The sequence below is a fragment of the Pseudopipra pipra genome, chromosome 1 (assembly GCF_036250125.1).
Source record: "Pseudopipra pipra isolate bDixPip1 chromosome 1, bDixPip1.hap1, whole genome shotgun sequence".
Lineage (NCBI taxonomy): Eukaryota > Metazoa > Chordata > Aves > Passeriformes > Pipridae > Pseudopipra > Pseudopipra pipra.
In genome coordinates this window covers 90888464-90914843 of record NC_087549.1, presented here as the reverse complement: position 1 = coordinate 90914843, position 26380 = coordinate 90888464, and the positions used below count along the sequence as shown (strand labels likewise).

General features: G+C 45.4%; 1 protein-coding gene across 22 annotated transcripts in view; it reads right to left on the bottom strand.

Moving 5' to 3' along the window:
- Positions 1 to 26380, bottom strand: part of ATXN1 (ataxin 1) — a 348923-nt gene that overhangs the window by 9779 nt on the left and 312764 nt on the right. For all 22 annotated transcript variants that reach the window (XM_064664937.1, XM_064664953.1, XM_064664968.1 and 19 more), the window contains one exon: positions 6207 to 8247. In XM_064664937.1, coding sequence (XP_064521007.1) covers positions 6207 to 8087 — 1881 coding nt within the window. In that variant the 5' untranslated portion in view covers positions 8088 to 8247. The remainder of the gene's footprint in view (positions 1 to 6206; positions 8248 to 26380) is intronic.

Sequence of the window (26380 nt, the reverse complement as noted above, 5' to 3'; positions counted from 1 at the left end):
TCGATAACCCTTATTTGGTAGGGGCGAAAGGGCAGAAAAACACCTGAATACATGTGCTCACCCCATTTCTGAGCCATTCAGGAGGAGTGTAGTATACCAGCTGCCTGGAGACCCTTCCCTCTCCAGGATCGTGGACTCACTTGAAAGGAACATCACACAAGGCTTGCGAAACCACCTCTCACCTTTGGAAATGAGTAATGCTGTCATACCCAGCATGGCTTTGTATCGTTAAAAATACTTTTCAACATTAAGGAATAGAAGCAGCCGGAGATGCACACTGCACTCCAGTGTCCCAACACATCTGTTCATAATATTAAGTGTGAACCTTGGGATGAAGTTGCATGGCCTGTCTCACAGAAGAGGTTGAACTCTGACAGTACATCACCCAGCAGCCCTGCCACTTCCCTGCTAGTGCTGCTACCCTCGGAGGTGCCCTCCAATCAGGGCCCAAGGTAGGCCCCCTCACAGCCCACCAGCTCCACAGCCCTTTGGGGCAGGAAATCTTGATCAGGAGTGTCCTACAGCTCAGAGACAGAGGCTGCAGAAACAGGAAATCAATGATTCCCATTGGATGTTGATGGTGCCTTTGATTGGTTAAGCCCATGCCATGCATGCACCAGCAGCCAACTGCAGTTTATGAGATGGTTGATTCTGTTGGAAAAAACCTTATCAAGTCTATAAATATATGCTATGTACTTCTGCAACTAGGCCAACAAACAACAGTGCATCTATTATCCTACCACTCCACCTGCCCAAAATAGTAAGCCAATGTAGAAGGAATTTCAAAAGGAGCAGTTTAGAGGTCTAAGATACCCCACACTGCATCAAATTTAAGCATATTAAACCTTTTTTGACCAGACCTGTTTGACAACAACCAGCTATGCATGTGGCAACAGTGAAAAGGGACCTGACTATAGGCCTGGTTTAAACTTTGAATTATGGAGAAAGTGGGAGAGGTAACCCTGAAAACCCCATCTCTTTGTGATGCTGGATAGAAACACACGAGCACCAGTTTTTGCAGAAATATTTGGCCAGGGTTTGGGATCCTGTTTCATATATATATGCATCTCAGTCTGGCTGGGGTCTAACTTGGAGAAGTAGTGAGTATCCAGCATCTCACGTGGACTTAAATGGAAACTTCTGTCTGCACAAGAGCTGTAGGCTTTTCTCCAGGCATGGTTTATCTGGTGGACACAGCTTTCTCCTTTATATTGCTATTTCTCTCCTCTTTCTTTCTTCCTTCCCTCCTACCTGCTGCATTGTTTTTTCTTTCTTTTTCTACTTTCCTGTCCTTGTTAAAAGCTATTTGTATATCTGGGAATCATACATGCTTGTGTGCATCACCCTCACCAACACACAAGTTCCTCTTGATGTTCCTCATCGACACCCAAGTTCCTCTTGATGTGAACACACTTCCACCGCACCGCAACATCATGCTTTGGGGTTTTTTTAATGTAACATCCAAAACACTTGGCTGAACTGTCAATCACTGAAATAAATTGGTGGTGATCATGAATAACACAATAAAAATAAAAATGAAATGCCAGAATCTCCATGATCTGGTCACGGTGTGCATGTACCACGACTGATTTGAAATGGGCTCCCTCATGGATTATCAAGTCCTGTTTTATCTAGCTGCTTCTGGATTCAGCTAATGAGGGATTTGAGGTAACCATTCTCTACAAGCTAGAGTAGTCAAGGACCTTTTAAGTGTGACATTTCAGTAAAAACACCCCCACATAATTTTTTTCTGACCACTGCATTAAAACACAAAAAAATAATTTTAAAAGCTTCCTCCCCTAATATCTTGTCATGGTTATTGTAGGAGAGAAAGAAATTTGGAACTTGTTTACCCACTACTAAGATGATAAAGCAAGAAACCAACATGTCGGTCTTTCTTGAAGTACACTGAGACTCTACTGCAAGCTACATTTATATTTCTAGTTTTAACACTGACTAGTGAAAACACCCAAAACTCTTCTACAGCAGCCACTGAATATCTGAAACTTTCTATAACCCTTTATAATTTTATTTCTCAGCCAAACTCAGTAGGCAAGGCAGGCAATTCAGACAGCTAGGAGCTGTAAGATCTAATGCCCAGAAAATACCCTTCTCATCATTTAGAAACACCAACAACTTTAGTCTTGGGCCTCACTGATGCAATCAAAATAACAAGCACTAAAGCAAAAAGTGCCTAATGAAAGTGTTTCATGTGAACTGTATTTTAATAAATGTAAACATACATTTTCCAATTAAGTGTTTTTCTCCATAATATTATTAAAATGTGATGAAACTAGGAGTGGCAGGCTGGAAACAAAGAGAAGGAAGTGGTTCTGGAAACAATGTGCAATTAAGCAGCAGAGCTCTCTGCTGAAGGCTTTGCTGCGGGTGCTGAAAGACTCCTCGGGCCCAAAAAACAACTGGGCAGTTCCATGGAATAGAAGCTCGCCTTCTCATAGAGAGAAGTCTCTGCAGTGCCATGCTCCCACACGGCCTCCCCTGTTCAGTAACTGTGGGACTGCTAATGTTCCCCCCATCCCCAAAAAAACTTCCACTGCCTTCACAAGAGTGGATTTCCTGTGAGAGATTTATGGGGCTGTGGGCAGCACCTCGTGCCACAGGAACCACTCGCCATGACACCTGGTCTGACTGAGCATCCCCCCAGAGCTGCACCTAGCCCTGCTTCAGTACACTGTTACTGTAACAAAGGCAGTCAGGGCTTCAGTGTTGGGGGCTACTGCCCTCCACAGTCACGCAATCCCATCATTTCTCAAGAGAAGCCACCTCTTGTCCAGAAGGCCACGGGCTGTCAACTTTATCACATGAGCTTTATCATCTGCTGCACACCCAGAATTCAGTAACATGCATCTGAAGACAGACCACAGCCACCCCGTCACTTGGAGACACAAGGATTTACTGTCCCATGACCAGGGGACACAGAGATCACATGATGAGAAGGCTGGGAAAGATGTCCATCTGCAGCAGAGAACTGAGTCAACATCTCTCTTTCTGTGCTGTTACAGTGCCAAAGATAATGAAAAAAAGAGCTCAAAGAAAAAGTAATTGGTTTGTGGGCATGCGGGGATGTAAGGGGATAACTAAACTATGACAGTCTAAAAAAATATACACTAAAGTAAACCAGACTAGTTAGAGCTACTAACTACATGCTCTAATAGGAGTTTTTGATCTCTAGAGGTTATGATTCTGTTTTTTTTAAAAAAGGAAAATTAAAAACTGCATGTTCGTATTTTCTTTTTAAACTATATTTTAGGAATGATTAGGAACTGAAATGCAGCATTTCAGAGAACTTATTTTTCTTTGCCTGTGTGTTTTGACCTTAATATCAATGGGGGTGAATTTCCAGCTTCTGCTTGCTCCTGGCAGACAAAGAAAGGACAGGTAATAACGATGAAAGTCTTATTATAATAATATGTGGAATTGCAAAGACATGCATATCCACTGGTCTTCTCTTTCAGGCAGCTTAAATGCAGAGGAGTAACAGCTGAACTTTAGGTTCTGGCCAGCTGATACTTACTTGACTTCTTCCTAATCCAGAGCCGGGATGCTGTGAAATGGAAACCTACCATCCCTCTAGGGCCAGTTAGTTCATTTATTAAGGCCTTTAGGTGGGTTAATTTTCCTCTAGGTTTTCATACCCAGGAAAGGGTTGGATTTGCCAGGTGATTGGAGGACTGGGAAAGGAGGGAGAACGACCTCTTTCTGCCTCAGTGCCGTGCTGGGCAGGGGCAGCTGCGGGCTTGCACTGATACCATACAACAGCAGCTGCATGGTGCCTCCCTGTTTACATTACAGTTGTATATGCTCAGCTGAAAATAACCTCCTACCTCTGTCCTTCAATTGGTGAGAAAATTAGCTAATGTTTGCTCAGAGTCTGAAAATACGGATTCATCAATATTATAATGACTTCCCAGAGATCCCTGGGAGGAGTAAGTGAGCCAAAGCTAATGATAACAACACTATTTTTGTATGGCACTTACTCTTTACAACTTACACTCCCTTGATAATACCACTTGAAAAGCTCTCTTCTTCCAAAAGCATGTATGCAACTGAAACTTAATTGTAATAAAATACTTTGTGAAGCTACGCTACACACGCAGATATATCTCCCTAGCACTCTGGAGTCAAGACATATATTCAGTGCAGCAGCACCACAGTGCCACTGCTCAGAGCAGCGTGACTAAATACTGTTCTTTCAGTGAGCAGACTAAGCCTTCTTCACTCAAGGCAATTTTCTACAAGTAATGACTGCTGCACACCTGCAAATAAGTCTGAATGCTTTCACAGAGCCACAACAGGCTGAGGGTGAGGTCACAGAGACTTCAAGCACAGAGAAACTCTCTCTCTCTCTCTCTCTCTCTCTCTCTCTCTCTCTCTCCACCTCTCTCAACCCAGGCAAGGGAAAACGAGCAGAGCCATCCCTGCTATGCAGGGACACAGCTGATCTGGGAAGAGACCCAAGTCCTGGAATCAGCAGGAAACCTAAATTAAACCCCCGTTTCTAATCATATCTCTACGTGACTCGCCCTCCATTCTGGAAGCATCCCCAGTGGGAAATACAGCTGGGGAGTATTTTGGCTGCATTGATGTCAGCCTGCTCCTGATAGGCTTCTCTGTAAGGTGACACTTTGCTGAGTGAGACCTGTGTGCCAGGCCCTGGATTTGTACAGCCTCAGACTCGCTTGCTTTCTGCCAGAGGATGGCACTCCACTCCCTGCAAAGGCGCAGCTCTTCCTGGTGCCCAGGACTACAGCACATCACCTGCATTGACAGATCTGTGAATGACACATGACATAAATGCTACCTGCTAATTTGTACCTCTTCTGCTGGTGCAGAGACCCATGGCCTGGCTGCAGGGAGAGAAATGTTAGCAAGATGAAAATTGTAGAAGAGAGACTGCTTCTTTTGAAATCTCATTATTCAAGGCACCGGACAAATTATAGTAACTGGTCCTGATCCAAGGACAGTTCCTCAAATCCTAAAGCCTGAGAAGAGCCAAAATACAGTCAAGCAGTGAGGAAAAAAAATCGAGTGTCTTTATACTGAAGCACCAGAGGCCCAACTTCTATCAGCTGCGCAGATGCAAGAACAAACCCACAGAGGGAATCTGTATGTTTGACAGAAGAAAGAGGACCTGCCATATGTAGTAATTTACCATGTCTATGAAACTGGGGAAGGACAGGCTGGAGACTGCTGTGACTGTAAGAAATCTTCTGTGTGATCTGCTCTGTGGTACCATTGCTGTTTGTTTTTCTTCTCCAAACTGTCAGCCTGATGTGTGTTACTACATGTTCGTGTCCAGTTCCTCTCTCCCCATCTCTTGTTCTGGTTCTCCCGTGCTGAGGGTGCAGCATCAGTGGTGCAGATGCTGCAGTTCCCAGCACTCCGACCAACCAAAAAGACTTGCAACAGTATTATTCGAACAGAGTACCTCTAGGAAGCAAACTACACACAGTATATCTGAACTTTCCAGTGCCTAAATTGCTTAGAAAAAAGACAGCATTGGGATAATGCCTTAAGATCAATATGTACTCATTCTTAACCTCTGGAAAGTTACAAGTTTTCTTCCTGCATTGCAAACCGAGATATAAAGGTCAGAAGCACAGCGTACCCAGACACATAGATGGTTTTTCTTTCCAAATTTCCCTTGATCACAGAACTTACGTGAGCCACGCAGTGTTAAAACCACCTGCAACCAAAGCCTCAGTAATGCTCTGCAGTGCATTTCAATAACTTATGTATGAGAGCCATTCCCAGGCATCTCCAAGTTTTCAAGCCATGGAAATTCACTGCCTTGTGGCCTACCTATCACTCTAGGGTAGGTTTTGAGGTGAATCTAACCTGGACAGTAAAAATCACCTACCAAAATGAAAAATGTAACCTCTTATACTGCTTATACCATTTTGTATTTAATCAAAACCCATGATAACCATGTAAGTCTTCCTGTGAGTTCTCCAGCTATAAAAAAAAGACCTATTTTATATCCAAAAGACTACATTTATCATCAGTGTGACTCCGATGGCTCTCCCAGCATGGTGAGTGGGATGATTTTTGGTTCACAGTTTGTCTCAGGGATGGATAAGAACCAACCCCAAGTGGATCCAAAGCAAATGAGATGTGTTGTTGCCCAGGGGGCCACAGCATGCATCCCAGTCCAATGCCCCCACCCCACCGTGTGCTGCCATTACCTGTGCTCGATGCTCCCCAACTGCAAACTGTATCACGGCAATGCCTGGGTTATGGCTCTCTTCAATCCTCTCCACAGTGCTGGAGTCTATTTTCAGGTCGTTGCTAATTTCCGCGCTCTGTATGAAGTCTTCTGTTTTCAAGTCCTCTACTTTCTTCAGCTCCCCGTTGGCCAGCTGAATGATCGACCCCTTCATGAAGTAAGGGGGCAGCGTGGGAGGTGCGGCAGCAGGGGAGGCGATGGACTGCACCACAGGCAGGTGGATCTGCGCCTGCACCATGGTGGCCTGGTAGGCAGGCTGGGTGGTGAGGGGCTCTGCGCTGAAGTTCTCGCTCTTGGGGACGGCGGTGGTGACGAACGTGTGAGGCACTGCTGCAAACTGAGGAGACGACGTGACGATCGCGGGCGTGACTCCTGACGGCTCGACGTCCGCACTACCAACCGGTATCAGCAGGGACTGGGTGCCAGGGATCACCAGGTGCTGCGGCAGGCTGCTGGGGTACCCAATGGCTTGCTGCTGACCGCTCAGGTAGCCAATCACCGGCGGCTGGGTCCCGGCGTAGAAAGCTGTCGCTGGCAGCCCAACAGGGAGTTGCTCAGAGGCGCTGTGGGTGGTCTGAATGACAGTGTGAGGGGACAGTGTGGCCACTGCCTTCACCCCCTCATGGCCCAGAGCCTGCTGTGGAGACAAGGCATAGGACCGGTGGGTTGGCTTTCCTAAGTGCAAGCTTCCCTTGTCATTGAGGGTTGAAGGAGAGGTCTCACGGTTGGTGGTCTGCTGCACCTCCATGTCTGCCGTGGGCGTGCTGCTGTTGGGGACCACCATGACAGAGGCTCGGACACCTGAGGAATCCCGCGCACCATACTCAGCGGGGCTCGAGTGGACCACCACGTGCCTGGTCTCGTAATGATGGGGAGCTGGTTTATTGCCTGCTTTGACTAGACCCAGGTCGGCAGAAGGCGAAATGCCATACCTTCGGCTCTTCTCTATCTCGCCGTTCAGTACCTCCTTGGCCTGCATTGCCTGCAGCCGGCTGCTCTCGGGTTTCTTGGGGGTATCCCTGGTGACAAAGTGGCCCCCCGAGTCTGTGTACTGCACCACCACTTGAGAGGAAGGGCCGAGGGTGAGGGTGTGCGGGATCACTGTCTGATGTGGGTGCAGGGGGACTGGGATGGTTGGAGGAGAGACATTTCTGACAGTGCTCTGGGAAGAGCTGGAAATGTGGACATACTGGTTCTGCTGGGTGGGTGGAGGAGACCCAGCAGCAATCAGTCCAGGTGTCCTGACCAGGTGCGGCTCAACTTTGTGCCCCTGCTGGCTTAAGCCGCTCATGCTGGCCAGCAAAGTGGAATAAGCCTCCAGCTGGGACCGCTGGGATGGAGTGGTTGCAACGGCTGTGGCTGCTGCCACGGCGCCAGTCGCAGAATTGGCTGTTGGGGAAATCAGCTGTGAGGGGATGAATCCGGTATACGATCCACTGTACTGGGGCCCGACGAATTGGAAGGTATGTTGCAGGTGTGTGTACTGCACGGGGGAAACAGGGGTCCCTGACTGGGAGAGGGCGGGCGAGTACACCGTGGGAAGAGTGGTGGAGACTGGAACGGACCTGGGCGCACTCGGCGGGGAATAGTCCAGCCCTGCAGACAGTGACTTGTGCAAACCCTGCGGCAAGCCTGCCTCCACTGATGACGTCCCCCCGGGCCGATGCCGGCTCCCCAGGCTGCCCTGGCCACTGGGTGTTGTGGGGAGCCATGCTAGGTTATCTGCACGGTGGTTTTCGTTTGGCAGGACCGGCTTCACCTCTGAAGGCAGGCTGGTGGCAGGGATTTCTCGCTTCTTAGGTGGCAGGCATTCATTGCTCCGCTCTTGGTTGGATTTCATCTTTCGCCGTCTCCCCTCCACTGTGCTTGCTTCACTGTCTGTCTGGCTCTGATTTCAGTCTGATAAATGGAAAGTCACATTTGATTTCTGCAAGGGATCCAGTGACTTCATGAGGAATCATCTCCCTGTGAGCACGATCCTCCGACAGCTCCTCTGGATTCTGCAATGAGAGGGTGGGCAAGGGAGGGGGGAGTCACATTGTCAGCACTGAGAAATGAAAACAAATGAGCAGACACTCCGAAAGAGCAAACGAGGGAAAAAAACCTCCGGAAAAAAAGAATCAAATGGTCAGGCATTGCCACTCTTACGTCAAGGGGCAGTTGACAGCTGCTCGGTAAGAAGCAGCAAAAATCCTGGGCATGTCTGCTAATGCATCAAGAAAACGTTTAAAACTTTAGGCAGATCAGAAACTCCCTGGCCATAACTGCCACATTCAGCAGCAGTCGTTTATTTCCCAAGGCCCTTTCTCCTTCCTCTGGGAAAACCCTCCATCTGTCTGTGGTGCCTGGTTTGTTCTTCCAGACTCTCCTTCCCCTGCAATGAGCACAATGCCTTCACCCTACCGTGTCCTAAAAAACACAGGAGTGAGGCAGGGAGCCCTGAGGAACAGCCACACACAAAATATTTACGTTAGCAACAAGTAGCTATTAGTGGTGCAGAGGGAAGGTGGCGGGTCACTTCTAAACACTTGAATGCCAGAGTCACCCACAGGGTGACTTCACATCACACCCCGTAGGGCTGTGGAGGCAGCAGCTGCCTCCCTGCCCCCCTGCCATACCACAGCTCATTACAGGCACACGTGCCCTTCATACACCAGTCTGGCAATGAACCTCAGCCCTGCGATCTATTTACAGCAGCAGCACAGAGCCAGATATGGCTCTGAGCCAGGTTTTTGATGTGTGGGGCTTTTTTTTGACCCAGCGCTTTGAACTCCCTCTGCTACTGACACTGCACATCCAGGTATCCAGGCAGGACTCTGTGTTAGGAGATGCTTCCTGCCACCCACAGGTTGGCCAGAGCCAGGTGCTGGCATCATCTCCATCTCTGGCAGGATCCAATCCATCCTTTTTTGTAGTGACTGCCGGACCAGAGAGTCTGTGGGTACCACACTCACAGCCACGTCCACAGCTCCAAACGCTGAGCAAACTCAGCCCTGGGGCTGCCTCAAAAGCATATTTGGGTTTCCAGATCCAAACCAGAAGCCCCCACCACTGTAAAAGCTCACAGTTTTATATTCAGCTGATTTTGCTATTGGAGCAAAACAGTTGCTTTCTCTGCTCTGCATCCCCTAATTCACCCAAAAGCAAGTCTTCCTAACTCTTCTACTATCTGCTAAAGAACATACCGTATCTAAAACACATCATGCTTTGAAAAAAGGCAAAAGGAGCTGTCAGTGTCCCTCTGTCTTCCTGAAACCTACCTTGCCTTGTCCCACAACAAACGTCATGGAGACTGAAACTTCTCCCCAGCCCCTGTCCAGCCACCACCTGTCATCTGCATTTCTGGCTGTTTTGAAAGTTATGCAAGAATGAGTGCTGAGAAACCTCGCATGACCGGCAGCTTAACAAGAAAAGCATGCATTACACGTAGGAAAAATGGAGAAAGAATTAAGAGCGGATGTGAAAGAAGATGGAAGTAGGATACAGCCCACTTTAAAGGGAATGCTGAGCAGCAGTAACGATACTTATCTTATGGCAAGTAATATTCCTTTGGGAGATTTCTTTCCCTGCTGCCTCGCTTCTAATGAACAATAAGGCTAATGTTTATATGTGTATGAAGTACTTTGAAGACACACTAGACTAAGATTAAACCTATCTTTAAGAGCACTCTTTACATTTATGGTCCTCCAAGCTGCTGTAAGCCTGCAGGAGAAGTCCAAACGTTCTAATGGTTTGATACAATCAGTCTTAAGTTAATTATCCCAGTCTTTAAATATTGATAAACAGTAATGAAACACCAATAGCCAGAGCCAGGGGAGGGGAGTAAAGCACTGTTTCAGGGTGGATTCCCTGGCTTTGAGGCAATAGGGAGGATGAAAGGACTTGGGGCAGCTTCAGATGAGCAAAGGCCAGTGATGCCTTCCTTGAGCATGGTAGCCCGGCGGCAGCGGTGCCCGCTGAGCCATGGCTGGGCACCGCTGTCCTGACCTGCCCCATCTGTCAGCACCGCCACCTCAGCACTGCGACCGCGGCCAGATGAGGGCAGCCAGGAGACAGGGTCCCCGCTAGATCAGCATGGGTCTTCCCCCTCCTCCTAGCAGTTGCTCAGCGTGTCTTGGCAACAGCTAAAATTATTATATTACATATGACTTACGGATTTTTCTTTTTAAGTTTGACTAAAAATAAAATCACCGAGCTCACATTTGCGCAGTCATCCTTGGTTAACTTTAGCTCACTGTAGCCTTCTGCCCTGGGCAGTCAGCTTTGGTAGGTAAGTCAGCAGATCCTGACCAGGGCGGCTGCTCAGGACGCTGCCCTTAACATGGGGTGCTCGTCCTGCTCCCCTTGCCACTGGGAGCTCATGCTGGGCTTGGACCATCATCCAGTCTCTCCTGGATATGGACATGAGCTGCACACCCAGCATTTAAATACACTCCCACGGGGAAAAGCTGGGAGCAGAGGGCTGGCTTCTCTGCCTGCAACAGAGGAAGGAGCTTGTATATGGAACCAAATAGGGCCAGTCTCTTTTACTGTGATGGATAAACCAAGCTCCCCAAAGCTAGTGGTTCCAAAAGTCCGATGCATCTGGGTTCAGCTTCTCCGCATCAAAAGTACTACAATGAAGCTCAATGAAATGTGGCAAAGTTTCATTCTGCAGGAGCTGAAGCAAAGGTTTTGTTCTGCTAAATAGTATTGAACCACTGAGTTTTGGGTGGCCTCCAGTGTCAAAACTAGCATCCTTCAAAAATACCAAATACTAAATCTTTTGGGTCTTTTTTTTTTTTTTTTCAGCATAAGTCTTTCATATGACTGACTTCATCATCACCGGTAACAAAAGGGCTGCCCAAAACCTCCTGGAGAACACAGGAGGAATAAACAAATTTAACAGAGACAAAGGATGAGACAGCCATAGAGCAGTGAATACTGCCCCACTTTTCCAAGCCCAAGCACTTCACAGTGAGACTTTGAACTCCTAACAGACACAGGACTGGATTTGCAAAAAATGCAAATGTGCAGCATAAAACAGCCTACTTCTTCTTCAAGACTTAAAAGTAAAATGATAACTTTTCAGCATAATTCAAGTTCCAGCAACAGTAAAGATAAGACAGGACTGATTTTGCTAGGGAAGCATGAAAGGGAGACAACCCAAACAAGAGTGTCTCAAAGGCAAGAGGTACAAGACCTGGTAAAACAATTTTTTGCTGGCTGTCCTAGAAAGACAAACGCCTGCCTTCTGTGGTGTGCCGCAGGGTTTGTTATTTGTATGCTCTTTTTTTTGGATTCAAGTCATTTTTCCAACTCTGGAGATATCCCTTCTCTTTAACTTCAGAGCTGTCAATCACGATTTGCAAGATATGCAAACAAGCAGCAAACACCAGGTGATTTTTTGCTTCTGCTTTGTATGTGTGTGTGTCACACAAGTGTGTGCGTGCGTGCAGGCATGTGTAATTATGGCTGGGAAGGTAAAGGGGACAAAGAGATCAGGGAGAGCAGCTGGACTTTGGTATCTCTGGCAGTGAGTACACACGGAACATTGCTAAAGTGTCTGGACAGCCAGTGTCCGCTGGCAGCCTGCCCACACTCCAATTCCTGGAAAGGCTTAAGGCAGAAAAATAATGACTTGGAGGAGTCACCATCTGGGCTTGCTCTGGTCCCAGAGGGATTGCTCACTGGAGCTCAGGATGTGCATTTTCATGCAAAACTCCAGCGTCTCTCTGTAAGGCACTTTAAATCTTACTATGTTTCCACAAACAGTGTTTTTCTATGTATTTCATCAAATAAATTTAAAACTCTGGAGAGGATACTGGGTTACAGCTTGAGGAGTTGACCTTCTTTATTTATCTGGAGTTCACTGCAGCAAAGGTAAAACCAGCAATGCAAGCCTCCAAACACACAGTGATGTGCACCCAGGACTGAGTCTTGGGGTGCAGAGAAGTTTGGGCTAGGCTTGCAAACCACAGCAGCACCCGGCTATGCAAACAGTGGGACTTTGCCACCAAAACTCAGGCGCTTTTTGCAGTCCCGTGATGCAGCTAACATAATTTTTTGTGTCTCTAAAACTCCTTAAAAAATCTGGTCCCCCATCCTCTCTGGTCCCTGACTTTCCTGCAGTTGCCAGCAAGCTCACACCAACATGTGCCACCAGGAGAAGGGTTGGGGCCATCTGCCTGCTTGCCTTATTGCAAGGAGGGGCAGCTGTCAGTCTCCAACTTCGAGGATATTCAAATCAAACCAGTCACTTACTGTCAAAAGGCTCCTTTGATCCCAAGTTCTAATAACACACAGATTACTAAGACTTCTCAACTTTCACCTTCCAGCTCCAGGTATTACCAGTAAATTCTCACATTTATCTGCGTGGTAAAAAAATTGTGTCTCCCCCTCCTTCGGACACTGCTGCCCTGCCCGGCATGTAGCTGTTAATGCAGTATTCAAAGAGTTGAGCCTGATACACAGCTCTTTATGTCTGGGCAGAAGTTACCGGGCAGAAGCAGCAGCACAGTCTGATGATCCCGCCTCAAATCATCCGCCCATCCTATCATGATAGGAGGACTGAGTAATTTCAGCAGCACTGGAAATCAGTGAGAGGGGAGGGCACTTCAGCCCACTTCTCTCCTCCCCTCCAAGGAGGCTGGCATCTTGCAGGATCAGATTCAGAGAGGTGAAAAGACAGACACATTGCAGAGGGCTCCACAGCCGCATTCTGGCTCTCAGATCTATATGCCAGCTTTCTCCCCCTGCTCTACACCCTGCCCGCTGCCAGCTACATATTCATTGTTGTAACTGCTACAGATTCCACTACCCTTGCCATGTGCAGCTCAGTGCACGCCAACAATAGCTATAGGAGTTTATTGTCCAATCTGACCAATTTCACAGCTCTCTGGCAGAATTCCCAGGAGGGCCAACTGCAGAGATCCATTAATAAGAAACATGAAAACCTCTAATAAAATTTGAAATTCTCCTGCCAAAATGAAAGGATTCCTGATCAGCACTACGCCTGCAAGATAGATTGTCCACTGCAGTGTTAGCTCTTATTATACTTTTGGGAATCTGCCACAGCAAATTGCTACAGGTTTCGGCACAGTGAGCAGCTATTCTGCACATCCTTCCTCTCCCTGGTCAGATCAGACAAACTCCAAGCAATATAAAAAGCAAGTGACACGAGCAAACCTCAGCAAGCACATCACTGGGGATGAGATGCCCAAAGGCTTGACTTTCCCATGGAATTTTATGGTGCAAGTATGTAGGTATCAGAGCTGAGAGAGGAAGATTTAGGAGGAAAAAATAGAGTAAGACACATTCCCGAAAGGACAGACAGATGATGGAGTTCCAATACAGCCATTCACAAATGCATATGATACAAACTGATTACTAGAAAGCTACTCCAGTGGTTAACTGTCTGTTTCTGCTACTTATCTCCCGAATTTTGAGGATAAGGGGAGATGTGCATGTCCTAAGCAGGGCACATGCCTCCTGTTTTACTATGTTTACACTGTGGTTAGGGACACATTATGTGTGGTAGGTGCTCCTGAACTGCACAGGAATATGGCATTAGAATTAGCTTCCATTTTAGTTAAGGTAACTGCTGAATGAAGAGTTGGAATTAACTCTCAGGTTTGCAGGTTTCTGCCATAAGTTCACCTGGGTGCCATCACCTTGTTCTGCAACAGGATAGATGCCCATATTTGCCCTGAACATGATCCAGCAGTGTGCCCAGGTGGCCAAGAAGGCCAATGGCATCCTGGCCTGTCTCAGGAACAGTGTGGCCAACAGGTTCAGGAAAGCGATTCTTCCCCTGTACTCAGCTCTGGTGAGGCCACACCTTGAGTACTGCGTCCAGTTCTGGGCCCCTCAGTTCAGGAAGGATATTGAGGTGCTGGAGCAGGTCCAGAGAAGAACAACAAGGCTGGTGGAGGGACTCAAGCACAAGTCCTATGACGAGAGGCTGAGGGAGCTGGGGTTGTTCAGCCTGAAGAAGAGGAGGCTCAGGGGAGACCTCATTACTCTCTACAACTCCCTGAAAGGAGGCTGTAGCCAGGTGGGGGTTGGTCTCTTCTCCCAGACAGCTGTCAGTAAGACAAGAGGGCATGGTCTTAAGCTCTGCCAGGGGAGGTTTAGTTTAGATATTAGGAAGAAATTCTTTGCAGAGAGGGTAATCAGGCATTGGAATGGGGTGCTCAGGGAAGTGGTGGATTCTCCGTCTCTGGAGGTTTTTAAGATGAGACTGGATGTGGCACTTAGTGCCATGGTCTAGTAACCATGGCGGCAGTGGATCAAGGGTTGGACTTGATGATCTCAGAGGTCCCTTCCAACCTGGCTGATTCTACGATTCTATGATTTTCAGCATCTGAAGAAGTCATGCCGTGCTCTGGATGTGCAGTAAACCTTTCTGTGTGCGCATATAGCAGTGCAGCTACAAGTAAGCCTTGCAGGACTGCATCATGGATGATCTAAACAGATTCACAGCTGCCTACATCCTTTGTTTACACACACACAAAAACCTATTAGCAAAGGCGATCCCTCCTCTTCCAGCATGCTTTGCAGAGAGGTGGTACCACAGAAGCTCTACAAGATGTCAGGCAGGCTGGAAGCAAGGAAGCATTTCCTCTGAGAGCCACAAGCTGACCCCAGGTCAGGGCTGCCACTAGAGTGCAGGGTGCATTGGCCATCCTGCCACCCTCCCAGTTCTCCCCGTTGGCAGAATCCTCACTCCCAGGTACAGAAATGTTCTGCCTTGCAGTGCCAAACATGGGTGCTCAAACATCATGAGTCAGACCTTGCTTCTTGCCTCTGAAACACATGATACTGGTTTACAAATACAAGATTCACTAAAATGATAAAGGCAAAGAGTTTTTTTTATTATTATTCTTGCTTCCTTTAACTTGTCCTTCTGCTGCATGAGGCCTTTCAGGCTTGAGGTGTCTAGTTTTCCCTGCAACCCACAAGATCAGAAACTTATTAGTTTAGCCAAGAGTGGAATTTCCCATCTCACCGTTTGACAGCAGGAACCGGAGTTTTGTGAAATAGCATTGGATGTCTACAGACCAGTGATAAAAATGCAAGAGCTGACAGTGCTGATTACAGTGTTTTTGAGGGTGAAGCACTGGACTCCAGAGCCTTCCGCCTCTATGGAAGAAGGGGAAGGATGTAACTGCTAAGTAAGGGCCCAAGCCCTGGGGCAAAGCCATGTAAGCATGCACAGCTTGATGCATGGCTTTCTCTCTCAGTTGCACAGCAGAAAGTGCACCTCAGCTAACCTTATGAGAAGTACCTCTATCTGAAGCCACAAAGGAAAATCCTGGGAGTGCTCAGGTCTGGGGTTTCAGCTCAGGCTGACTGCAAGGTGCGTAGTCCCAAACGCAGAGCTGACCCAGCTGTGATGCTGGAGCACGTTCCATCAGCACGATAATTTACCACCATGCTGCACTGAAGCTTTTACAACCTGACAGATGTCTGCCAAACCCCTCCAAAGTCCTGCTTCCAAAACCTCAGAGGCAGCTGTGCCAGGAGCATGAGGACCACCGACACAAGGTGCTAAGGAAGTCAGCAACTCCCTTCACACATACCCAGAGTCTGCAGTGGCAGTGTGGAAGTTGTGGAGCAAAACCACGTGTGTTATAGTGCTCCTCCAACCCCACTGACACCAGGATAGAAAGACGGATCCCACCTGTGCCACTTCACAAGTGGCCAGTGCAGCATCTAACCTTTTATCTCCTGCTCTGCACCAACTGCTGCCAGAGCAGGAGGTCAGGTTGACAAGACCAGTTTGTCTGACAGTGCTCAGAGACATCCTTTACTCCTCTATCCATCCCCTAGAGGCGCTTCTGCAGCTTAAATGAGTGAATAGAGTTCATTTATAAACAAGTCTAATACCGAAATTACTTTGTTGATGTTTTTCATTTATCTAAAATGTGCCTGGCTACAATGGGAGCTGCCTACACAATTTTCCATTGAAAATTTCACACGAGTGACTATAAACGTAGCGACACCCACTCGCCACTCATTTTAACTTGTGACAGAAACTGTCATGCCTGTATGAACACATTTGTACTGCAGATATGTCACACAGGTCTCCTTCCATGTGTCTGAAAACGCTCGCTAACATTCCCTCCTTCTGCAAAACAAATCAGACAGACGCCTGGCTCTGATGCCAGGAGATATGAATAAGACCCCCACGAAAAATTACAGAAACCGGGGGTGTTTCAGCCCTTTGAAGATCCAGCCAGTAACACCAGCAAGCAGCAGCCAACTCGGAGCAGCCATTTTAGAGATAAGCACGGGTGCTCACGAGGAGGAGTGTGCCTTTAAGCCTGGCTGATAAGGGGACAGTGTAAGAGTACAGCTTTAGGGGCACATTTGGAAAGGTCAGCTGCATGCTCAGTGCCTTTCCTTGGAAGTCCTCCCCACTGACTGCTTCTCTGGTAGATTCCACATGCTAGCAAATTAGACTATAATTAGTCCACCTGTAAATGTGAAACGTGAACTGCTGTTAAATTCCCCTTGAAATGGATTCCAACACCTTGCCTTCTCTGAGGCTTCATTCAGCAAAGCTTTAACCTGAAGCAATTTTGCACAAGCCCTGGCTCATAGCCTCAGCACACACTCAGTGCCCTCCCAAATCAGGATCACTGACCATCACCAGTCACAAAACCAAAACACCAGCAGCTAACCTTGGTCTCGAGGCATGTAGCACATTCCTCCAGCACTGCAGAGGGCCAAGAGAAAGTTCAACATCCTCCTCAGCCACCTTTTTCCTCTAATTCTTTAATTTTTTCTTCTTCGTTCAGGGTCTATTAGCTGTCTACTATTAGCTACATTTGGGTGTGCCCTGCAGCACTGTCCACTTGGCCTGCACAGACCCTCAAACTGACAACCTCAACACAGGCAACATTTTGGGTCAATGCAGGTATGAACACACATGGGCAAGAAAAAAGAAAGACCAACTCTTCTGCACCCCTTCTCCCAGTGAAATGCCTGCCCTGGACCTGCAGCCCACAAAACCAAGTGACTAGTTACTCCTTCTGACTCAGCGTTGTAGGGAGCCTCCCTCCTGCTTAATGGAAAGCATGGCAGGCAGATAAGATGGGCACAGAGCCCAAATCCATCACCAGTGTCACTTGACTGAGGCCAGGACAGCAAGGGTGAGATTGTCCTGACTGTTCTACCTGACTAGACAACACAAAAAGCAATCAAAAGAAAATTAAATAATGCAGGATTATAACAACATAGAAGGCTCCCCAGTCACAGGTTCCAGTTTTAATTAAAAAAACCACCCGTTCCAACTAAGAAAGCAAAGCATCATTATTGTTCTCAAACAGGGAATGTTGACAAATGAAGGCGGTATGCTAACAGGCAGTGCCAATACTCTTAATTTAAGTATGTGAGAAACAAAGGTATGTACCATCCAAGACTGTCAGAAAGAACCTGCTTTAAACAACAACCAAAAAGAACTCTGAGGATTTAAAAATTACTTTCCTTACAAAAAACAGATACGAGAAAACCTTTTTCTCCCCTTCTCCCAGCCAAGTGAAGAAAGAACATGAAAACAAAAAAATCACGCAGCTCCCATCAAAGTTATTTATACAGGATTTTTGAACTCGGGAACTAAAAACATTCCTGCATTGAACCTGTGGGTCCAGTGAGTCACAGCTTGGAAATCTGAATGGACCTTCTGTAAAAGCCACTGAGCCACGAACATGCTTTCTCACCGCTGCGATCACTTCTGTGAAAGCATCTTACCCATCTGCCACTGGAAATCCACGATGCAAGATAAGTGACTCCCCAACACCAGTGAAAAGGACAAAAGGATGACTAGCTACCTGCAGCTGGTTTCAATCGAAAAGCCGAGTAATAATTGCAGCCCTCTCCTGTGGCTCATATGGAGCACAGCATGGAGCTATAAAGCGTTATGCAAGTCTCATGTGCTGCCAGATCTCTCAGAGCAGGCAGCAGCCAAGTTGCTCCCTCCCACCATTGGCTCAGCTTCATTAACTTAATCAGGTAGTCATTCATTCATTCACTCACTCATTCAAAAAAAAAAAAAAATTACACTAAACCTGGCAAATAGCCAGTGCCATGCATGCACGGAGCATGCTCACATCAGTCACTGGGGCTGGAAGAAAAAGCATAATCTAGCAATCCTCAAGCTTTGAGAGGGGCTTTAGTTTTGCAAGCAGCTCGGGCACAAATGCATCTTTGCCGCAGCCTCCTGAAAACCACAAAAGGCTTGGGAACTGTGGTGAGGTTGGACGCTGGAGCTGGTCGGACCATGGAATCCAGAGCAGCCTTGTAAGAGAGCACAGCCAGCAGGAAGCAGAGTAGAGAACTTCCCCAGAGCAATGACTAATTAATTAGTTGATTATGGGGGGGGGGGAGGGGGGAAGGACTTGTGGCAGGATCAACTCAACTCATTTTGCTGCAAGATTGCTACGCTTTCTTTTGCACATACCACATACGTTGCCCAGCTTATTCCACACCAGAAGGGACCAGAGCAGAACAGGAAGGGGGGAAAACAAAAAAAAAAAAGAAAAAAGAAGGGAAGCACTACACAGCCAATGTTAAAAGCAATTGGTAATGGAAATCTGTTTGACCCCTGTATCTATAAACATAAGACTTTCTACAGGCATGTAGCACTCAGGCATCAGAGTCTCCTCCCTTACACAGTTCTTGCACTTATTTTTCTTGGTCTTTACATGTAAGTTTGCAAAGAACATTATTACTTCCCTCTAGCTGTCATCAGAATGACTTTCACTGCATTTTTTTTTCCAGCACGCTACAAGAAAGCTGCTTTATGACTATTCCAAAAAGCAGGCCTTGAGAGTCAGCTCTGATTTTACTGTGCAGAATTTCATGCGGTGAGCCAGGCTGGGCATTAAGGAAAGGGGACAGGTGTCACATTTCCCACAGAGGAAGCTGAGCAACAGCATGGAACCAGTCAGCATTTCTCCCCCGTTACCTCATTCTGCCCTGCGCGAAAAAAATACCAGATGGCAGGTTACTCAGAGCAAGTCCATAAAAGTAACATGGAAATACAAAGCATTTAAGATTTTTTCAATATACTGTTTATGGTTCTATAATGAAAATTATACACCTTGGTGCAAATCCTCAGCCAAAGACATGGCTGACATGCCTCAAGAGCATGTCACACCCTACCTTTCTCCAGTGATGCAAATCAGATCTTCTGTTATCATGGAGAACGCAAATATTTTCTGTAGGAACTTCAACTGCCTCTTCTCCAGACAGCCTACAAGTCACTATTTCTCTTCAGACAAAAAAAAACTACCCTGAAATCTTCTACAGCCACTGCCACAAACCATGATACAAATCGTAAATCAGACAGAGAATTAATATAAAGCCAATACTTAACGAAAGGTCTGCAGTTCAGATGCACTTAGCAAAAGCATTTAAAATACCCCAAATAAACACCTGTTACTCTGATCCCAGCTGTTCCTCTGACCATACCACAGAGGCCCATGGTTTAGTCCTGGATCCCCTCTTGAAGTTCTGTGTAGGTGAATGGTACTGAAAAGCACCCAAGTACCTAGCAGACAAGCAAACACACAGCTTCTGGGGAACCAGCTGTTGCCACATCTAAGGCTACAAGTGAAAATTACACATTGCAGTGACTGAACATTGCTCCTTTGTTACATGACAGCACATAGGATTTGTTGAGAAAAGAAAAACTACTCAAGATGCTTTTACTGCATTAACAGAATTTAAAAACAGATGCAAAGGTGTCTGAAGGCAACGTTTCTAAGTCCTTGGCTGCCTGTACTCTAAAGTGCATAGGACATCAGACAAGCAGTCTCTAAGAACTTTACACTGAAGTCAGCTTCCTTCACCAGAAGTTCAGTCTCGAGTTAAGGGCCTTTCAGTTATCCAAGCACTTAAGCACTGTGCCTCTTTCATTACCTTTGTCTTCATCTCTAACCCTTCTCTAAATGATGTCCAAAGCTTGGAAGCGCTTAGTTTTTGCTCCACCTCCCCTCTCTTGCATCCCTAACACACTTACTTCATTCAGGACACAATGCAAAACCCCTTCTTCTCTGCCTGTGCCTAACTTCCCCTCTCCTGCTTGAACAGCTGCTCAGGCCTTCTTCATGGCAGCAAACTCCTTTCTGGGCATTAGGGCAACAAATCACCCTGAAATTCCTCCTCCTCCATACATCATGCTCCATACATGGGAACACCCAGCAAGATGTGATTTCTGATACCAGAAGTAGCTACAGGAGTTTTAAAGCAGGCTATTGGAAGAAGGTGAAGAACACAAAGGTACAGGAGAAGAAAACCAGCCAGGGAACACTATGAGAATTTTATCCCAAATGATCCAAACTTGGGCAGAAGTTCTAGTTTGGTCTAGTTAAAAAAAGGGATGTGGTTTGAGCAATTCTGGTTCTTTATATGAATAATTTAATTTCCCTCCCTGAAAGAATCATTAGAAGAATGTGGGGTTTCATGATTCAAGATAGGAGAATGAGAAGGCAATATTTCAGTACTGTGAAATGAGGCTTGCATGTCTAACCACACTACCAGCTCAGAGTTCACTTCTCATAAGTGTCAAGTATATTTTCCATTCTGTATTTCTGCAAGCCCCAGTTCTGTCTGTTGTCATCACTCATGGGGATTTACCTAATCCCTGAAAGGGCAGGAAAAGAAATCATCTTTTTTGCTAGAGAAACTGAATCACGTCTCGAGCACACTAAGAAATTCAAATTGTACATATCATTTACTGTAGTTCCATTCATTCACCCTCTGTTGACAGTATATAAATACAAATGATGCCCACAACAAAATGCTGAACTGAAGTCAAATGTATTAGTGGTATTTCTTAGAGATTTCCACTCACTTTTTCTGTTTCTCTGCTCACATTCCTCTCACCTCAACATATTCAAGTAGCTGCCTGTTTATATAAACACAGCCTAAAGAGAAATGTTGATTCTCCTTTTCATCAAAAGCTGGTGGCTTTAGCTGTATCCACTTGCAAAGGCAATCAAAAGTTAGGGGTTCATTTAAAATCTATTATCTTGCAACTCAGCTACAAAGGGAGACTTCACAACTTTCTAAGCACAGAAATTCACCTTTCTGGAGTTTTATTTTAAACACTAGTGGACTGCAATGTTGACCTTTTAAATGCATTATTTCACATTATATACGGTTGGTACATCTTGCTGTACAGCTCCTTTCATACACAAATAAATGACAGTGCAGTTCCAGATTTTATTGGCACTCCTTGGACCAGCGCCAGTGAATCCAGCTCAGGACTATGTGTCCTCTACTGACAAAGCTCTCCTAGCAACTATGGTAGTCTCTTGCACAGCACCCAGCAAAACTGTGTTAGCCCTTTTGTAGTGAAACACACGCGTCCCATTGCGGTTGGCCAATGAGTTTCAGTGGGTACTATCTGTGGGGCTTTGAAGTGCTCCCCCCAAAGTGGGGCTAAACCCAGACCATCATGAAAGCTTGTTCTCTAACCAAGGATGCCTCACTAATGATAGGATTTCAGTTTCCACGTCAGCTAAGGACCTTTCAGAAGCTCTCTAACTGAATTAGGGAAAGGGAAAGAAACTCAGCCTGGGATTTGAGCACTCAAAACCTTCGTGTGTTCCTCCTCAAGCCAATATTTAAGTGCTGTTCTCCCAGAGAAGAAAGTAGTTAAAATAGGCTCAGGTCCTCCCATTGCAAAGCAGAACCCAACAGGGAAACTTTCCTGGGAGAAGAAAGCTCCCAGGGGAGTCCCTCGCACCTGAGTGAGAGAACGCCTCATCTCACCAAGACGTCCACTCCAACCAGGTCAAACAAGGAACACCAACAGTGAGTCAGGTCTGCTCGCAGAGGCACCCCCTGTGTCTGATTTGTGAACTTCAGAGGCAGTAGTTGTGTTATAGGTGTGATGCATCCCACCGCTCCACAGCTTCCCCTACAGCTGCAGTGGCATCACCCACCACCACCATTCACACAGCAAAAAAGAAAAGGGATTTTTTCCTAGTTTTATTTATACTTGTTTAGTTCTGGACCAAGTGATTCTCCAGCAACTAATCTGTTTACCACTTTCTCTCTCTCTGCCTACTCTGAGTTTTTTTCCTGAATGTATAATGATTTTACATCTGTTAATCTGGTTTAGTTTCTTTTTCATACGTGGTTAGTAATTTGCACACTCCTTACGGTAAATCTGAAATAAAATGTTTCTTCTGCCTTTTGTTCTTGTGTTTATGAATGAATGTTACATTTTCTTAGAAACATGAAATAACTGCTGCAACGGATGATACATAATCACTTTGGTACAATGGATATGTTAGAAAAATATGGAATAATCATGAGATCATACAACCAGGATGACTAAAACAACAACATAATTGGTCAGAATTTATTCAACTCCTAAGGAAGAAAAACCTTGACAACACTGCTATAAGGCTAGTGAAACTAAAACTGAAATAAGGTGCACAGTCACTGTTGCCCTTGGGCTAAAATTAAGTAAGAACTAATGGTGTCTAATAGACATATCATTAATTCTTCAAGGAAAAATTTCATTGGGAAACATTTGTTTTGAAAACTGAATCTGTTGGAGGTAAAAATGTTTACATTTGGGGAAAACTTCTGGAACTTCTTTGTAAATATTTTCCCAGTAATATTAAAAAAAATAAAGCCTATTCGCTGGTCCCAAAATAAAATGTTTTAAACATTTAATGAAGGTGTAGTTAAAAAATGCTGTAACTACAGGAGAAATTTGGTTTGAAATGAAACCATCCTCTAGACAGAATACAGAGCTATAGGCTTTGCTGTACAGTTTTGTGAACTATTTTTACCTATTACCTGGTTTTCACCGTATCTTAGCTTTTTAAATTTTCCTCCCATTACAGCATGAAAAGTTTTTTGGAGATCTTTGAAATTTTCATGGGCAGAAATATAATTTCCTCTTAGCATTGATTTCTAATTATATTTAAATCTTTCCTAGCTAGGACAAGACCTACCCAAGCATTTTGAAACATTGCCAGGTTGATTACCCATACATATGAAAATTGTATGGGTAATTCACATGGTTGCTCTTGCCTAGTAAAAACTACGAGCTACACTGGAAAAAGAGTCTTTCCTCTTCTGTGGTGCCATCACTCAATTCACTATCCAAAGGTCCAACTCTCCCTGCAAAATCTTTCCTTTCAGCTCAAATTGCTGCCAGAACAGCACAGTATCTTCTTCTCTGATGTACAGCTGGGTTAAGGTGACAGCTACCACACTGGATTAATGACAGGGAAAAGAAGAGAGAGAAGGGAACTGCTGGCCTGTCTGGTGAATTGGGGCTGAAGGAGCTGCAGCATCTCAGCAGAAGCTAGAGTTGCTGGGGGGAAGGAAGGAGAGAGGAGACGTCTCTTATACATATGTTGCCTGAGCTGCTGTTGAAAGATGCCTGCACAGCTAACACAAGGGGCATCGCAGAATGAGCTTATAATAATCTCTAAATAATAATCTTATAATAATGAGAGATAATAATCTCCCATGGGCTGCATTGCTACAGCTCTATCAGTGAAACCTTGTATGATTTCAGTTCACTAGTGGGCCCTTGGCAAGGATGGGAATATGCTTGTTACACCTATCCACTGAAAATGTTGGAATGTAGGAGCAGGAGCGCCACATCGGAAGACTCTCGAAACTTAAAGATTTTAGCAGGTGATTTTGACAGCTATGCTTTGTGTCATCACTCAGCACAATTGTGCTGAAACCATTCCAGTGAGGAGCTGCAAAGGTGGGGGCAACATAATTGAGTCATCTGTATCACTTAGGTCGAGACCTTGCCCAGGATCCCCACTGAGGTCCATGGTAGCTGCTACTCAAAGTGCACAATGTGTGAGAGCCCAGGGGTAGCAAAGCACTCTGAAAATGCTGTAAGTCACAGCATGGCCACACTGTACCAGTGTATAATGGCTCTTCCATGCAACTGCACTACCTACATCCATCAAAACCCCATAAGTGCCACAGATAAATTACCAGCTGACAGAAAAACAGCAAAAAACCACCTGCATACCACCTACTGCACAGACCTAATGCTCCAATTAGACTAGGTGCCTCCTCGCACAGCTCACTTCATTTAGGCAAATATTTCCAGTGGAACACTGACAAATCAGCCCTGGGATCACCAGCAGCAGCTGCTGCTTTCTGCATGCAGAGTGTTGAGCAAATCAACAGAGATGAGCACCCGCTCACATCAAAATCTCAAAGATATGGATGACAACCCCGGTTAATTAAAAGACACAGGATCAGACTAGAGGAAAACTGTCGTTCAGCAGCCTAGACTGAAAATCAAGCTGGTCTGACAAGAAATAGCATCTTTCCCATTTTTCAGTCTGGGGTCAAGTGCTCTTTCTTCAGTTCTGGCATAAAATTATTTCTCCCCACACTCTGTTCTTTTCTGAACTACCATTTTAGCATTTTTCTTCTTTATTCTCCTCATCTTAGCATTTCTGTCATTCTTCTTGCTCTTAAATGTTATTTTCTGTCCTTGCTTCAATATCAGTTAAAATGCCACTATCACTAACAGCATGAGACTGAGTCAGAATTGAGACTGCGCAGTCACTCATTTCTGACTCTAGGAAATAATTACTAAAAGCCAAAAAAAGTACTGTGAATTACATCCCCTCTCACTGATGCCCAGAACAGAAGAATTGCACTAGTACAGTATGTCATTATAAATGTATATGACTGCTATGAAGCATTTATTGTGTCAGTCTCTATAAAAAGGTTTTGCTCTGTCCTGTCTATTCCCACCCCCCAACTTTAAGCCTAAGAAAAAAAACACTGAGAAGTTTGGCAGGTTCATATGGGCATTAATTTGTACCTTCAGCATGTTCTTAAGGCTGGGGTTTTTTTCATCACTCCCATTTTAACAACATAAACCAGTGGTGCAGAAGCCTTCCTGAAGGGGCTTTCTGGTACCCTTGCAAGGAGGGTTTATTCTGTTCACATTCATTGCAGAGAATCCAGACTTCATAGGCAGGTGGGTACAAAATTTCTGTAAAAACTCAAACTACTGATCTCAAACAGGAGTTAAACAATGTTAAACATGCACATGAATTGCCATTTGTTTAGGATTTAATGGCAAAGACTATAATCTTTAGAGAGAAGAGCTGATGTAAGAAAACCTCTCTGTTTTCCTCATTTCCTACCTGCAGAATGTGGCCTGAAGACATTGGATGCAGAGGAGGTAACACAATCAGGATCATTCTGGTCAGATAATAAAACTAATAGAACATGTTTTGATAGTTAATACCAAAAGTTTTGCTCCTTTACTGCTAGGATTTGTTTATGGTAATGAGAACAAGATCAGGCCTTTCGTATACTAGGAATTTATTAATAAGCCAAATCACAATTAAATTAGCAGAAACAAACTCCATCCATGAGCATAGGCTATATTCATGCAGTGGCAGTGCTTGCAAAACATATATATAAGACAAAGTCTGTCCTGTGACATCAAAAGGAATAAGCCAGTGAAGAACAACAGTCTTTAAAAATCACAGTTATAGGAGATTATCTAATTACCATAATATTTAACATTATATGGCTTTAATAATTCTGTTATCATCAAGGTGCTAGCACTAAAAGAAAATGGGAAACTGGCTCTGATACCAATTGATAATGAGAAGGGGAGGTTCTGCCCTCTGGGTCCTTGGTTTTGAGCCAGCTCAGGTTGGAAGTGAAAGTCATTCCTGCTGGGCACCTCTCTGAAGTGAGCTGATGTTGTTAGGCTTGGTCCAGTTCCACATTCATAGAATAAAAACCGTCATCACAGCAATGGCTGTGTTGGAGATGAGAATTTTTGAAAACATTTTGTCTCTGCCTTCTTGTTAGCATGGAAATAGATCCTAGCCTGCAATGAGGATATTTATATAGGAATATTTACTCCAAACCAAATCTCACCAACAGTGACTTTATGAAACTTGCATGCATTTTATATTGCTTTAAAACTAGAACGACTTGCCCTGCAATAACAGGAGTGTTTTTACCCCTGTGCAACCGCATTAATTTGGTGTGGGGTGGCAAACCTAGGGACCACAAGGTCTGCCAAGCCCCTAATAACACTTGTGGCTGAGTGTGCATCTCTGTAGTATTACTGCTCACTTTTTAATTATCTGAGCAAGGCTCAGCTTC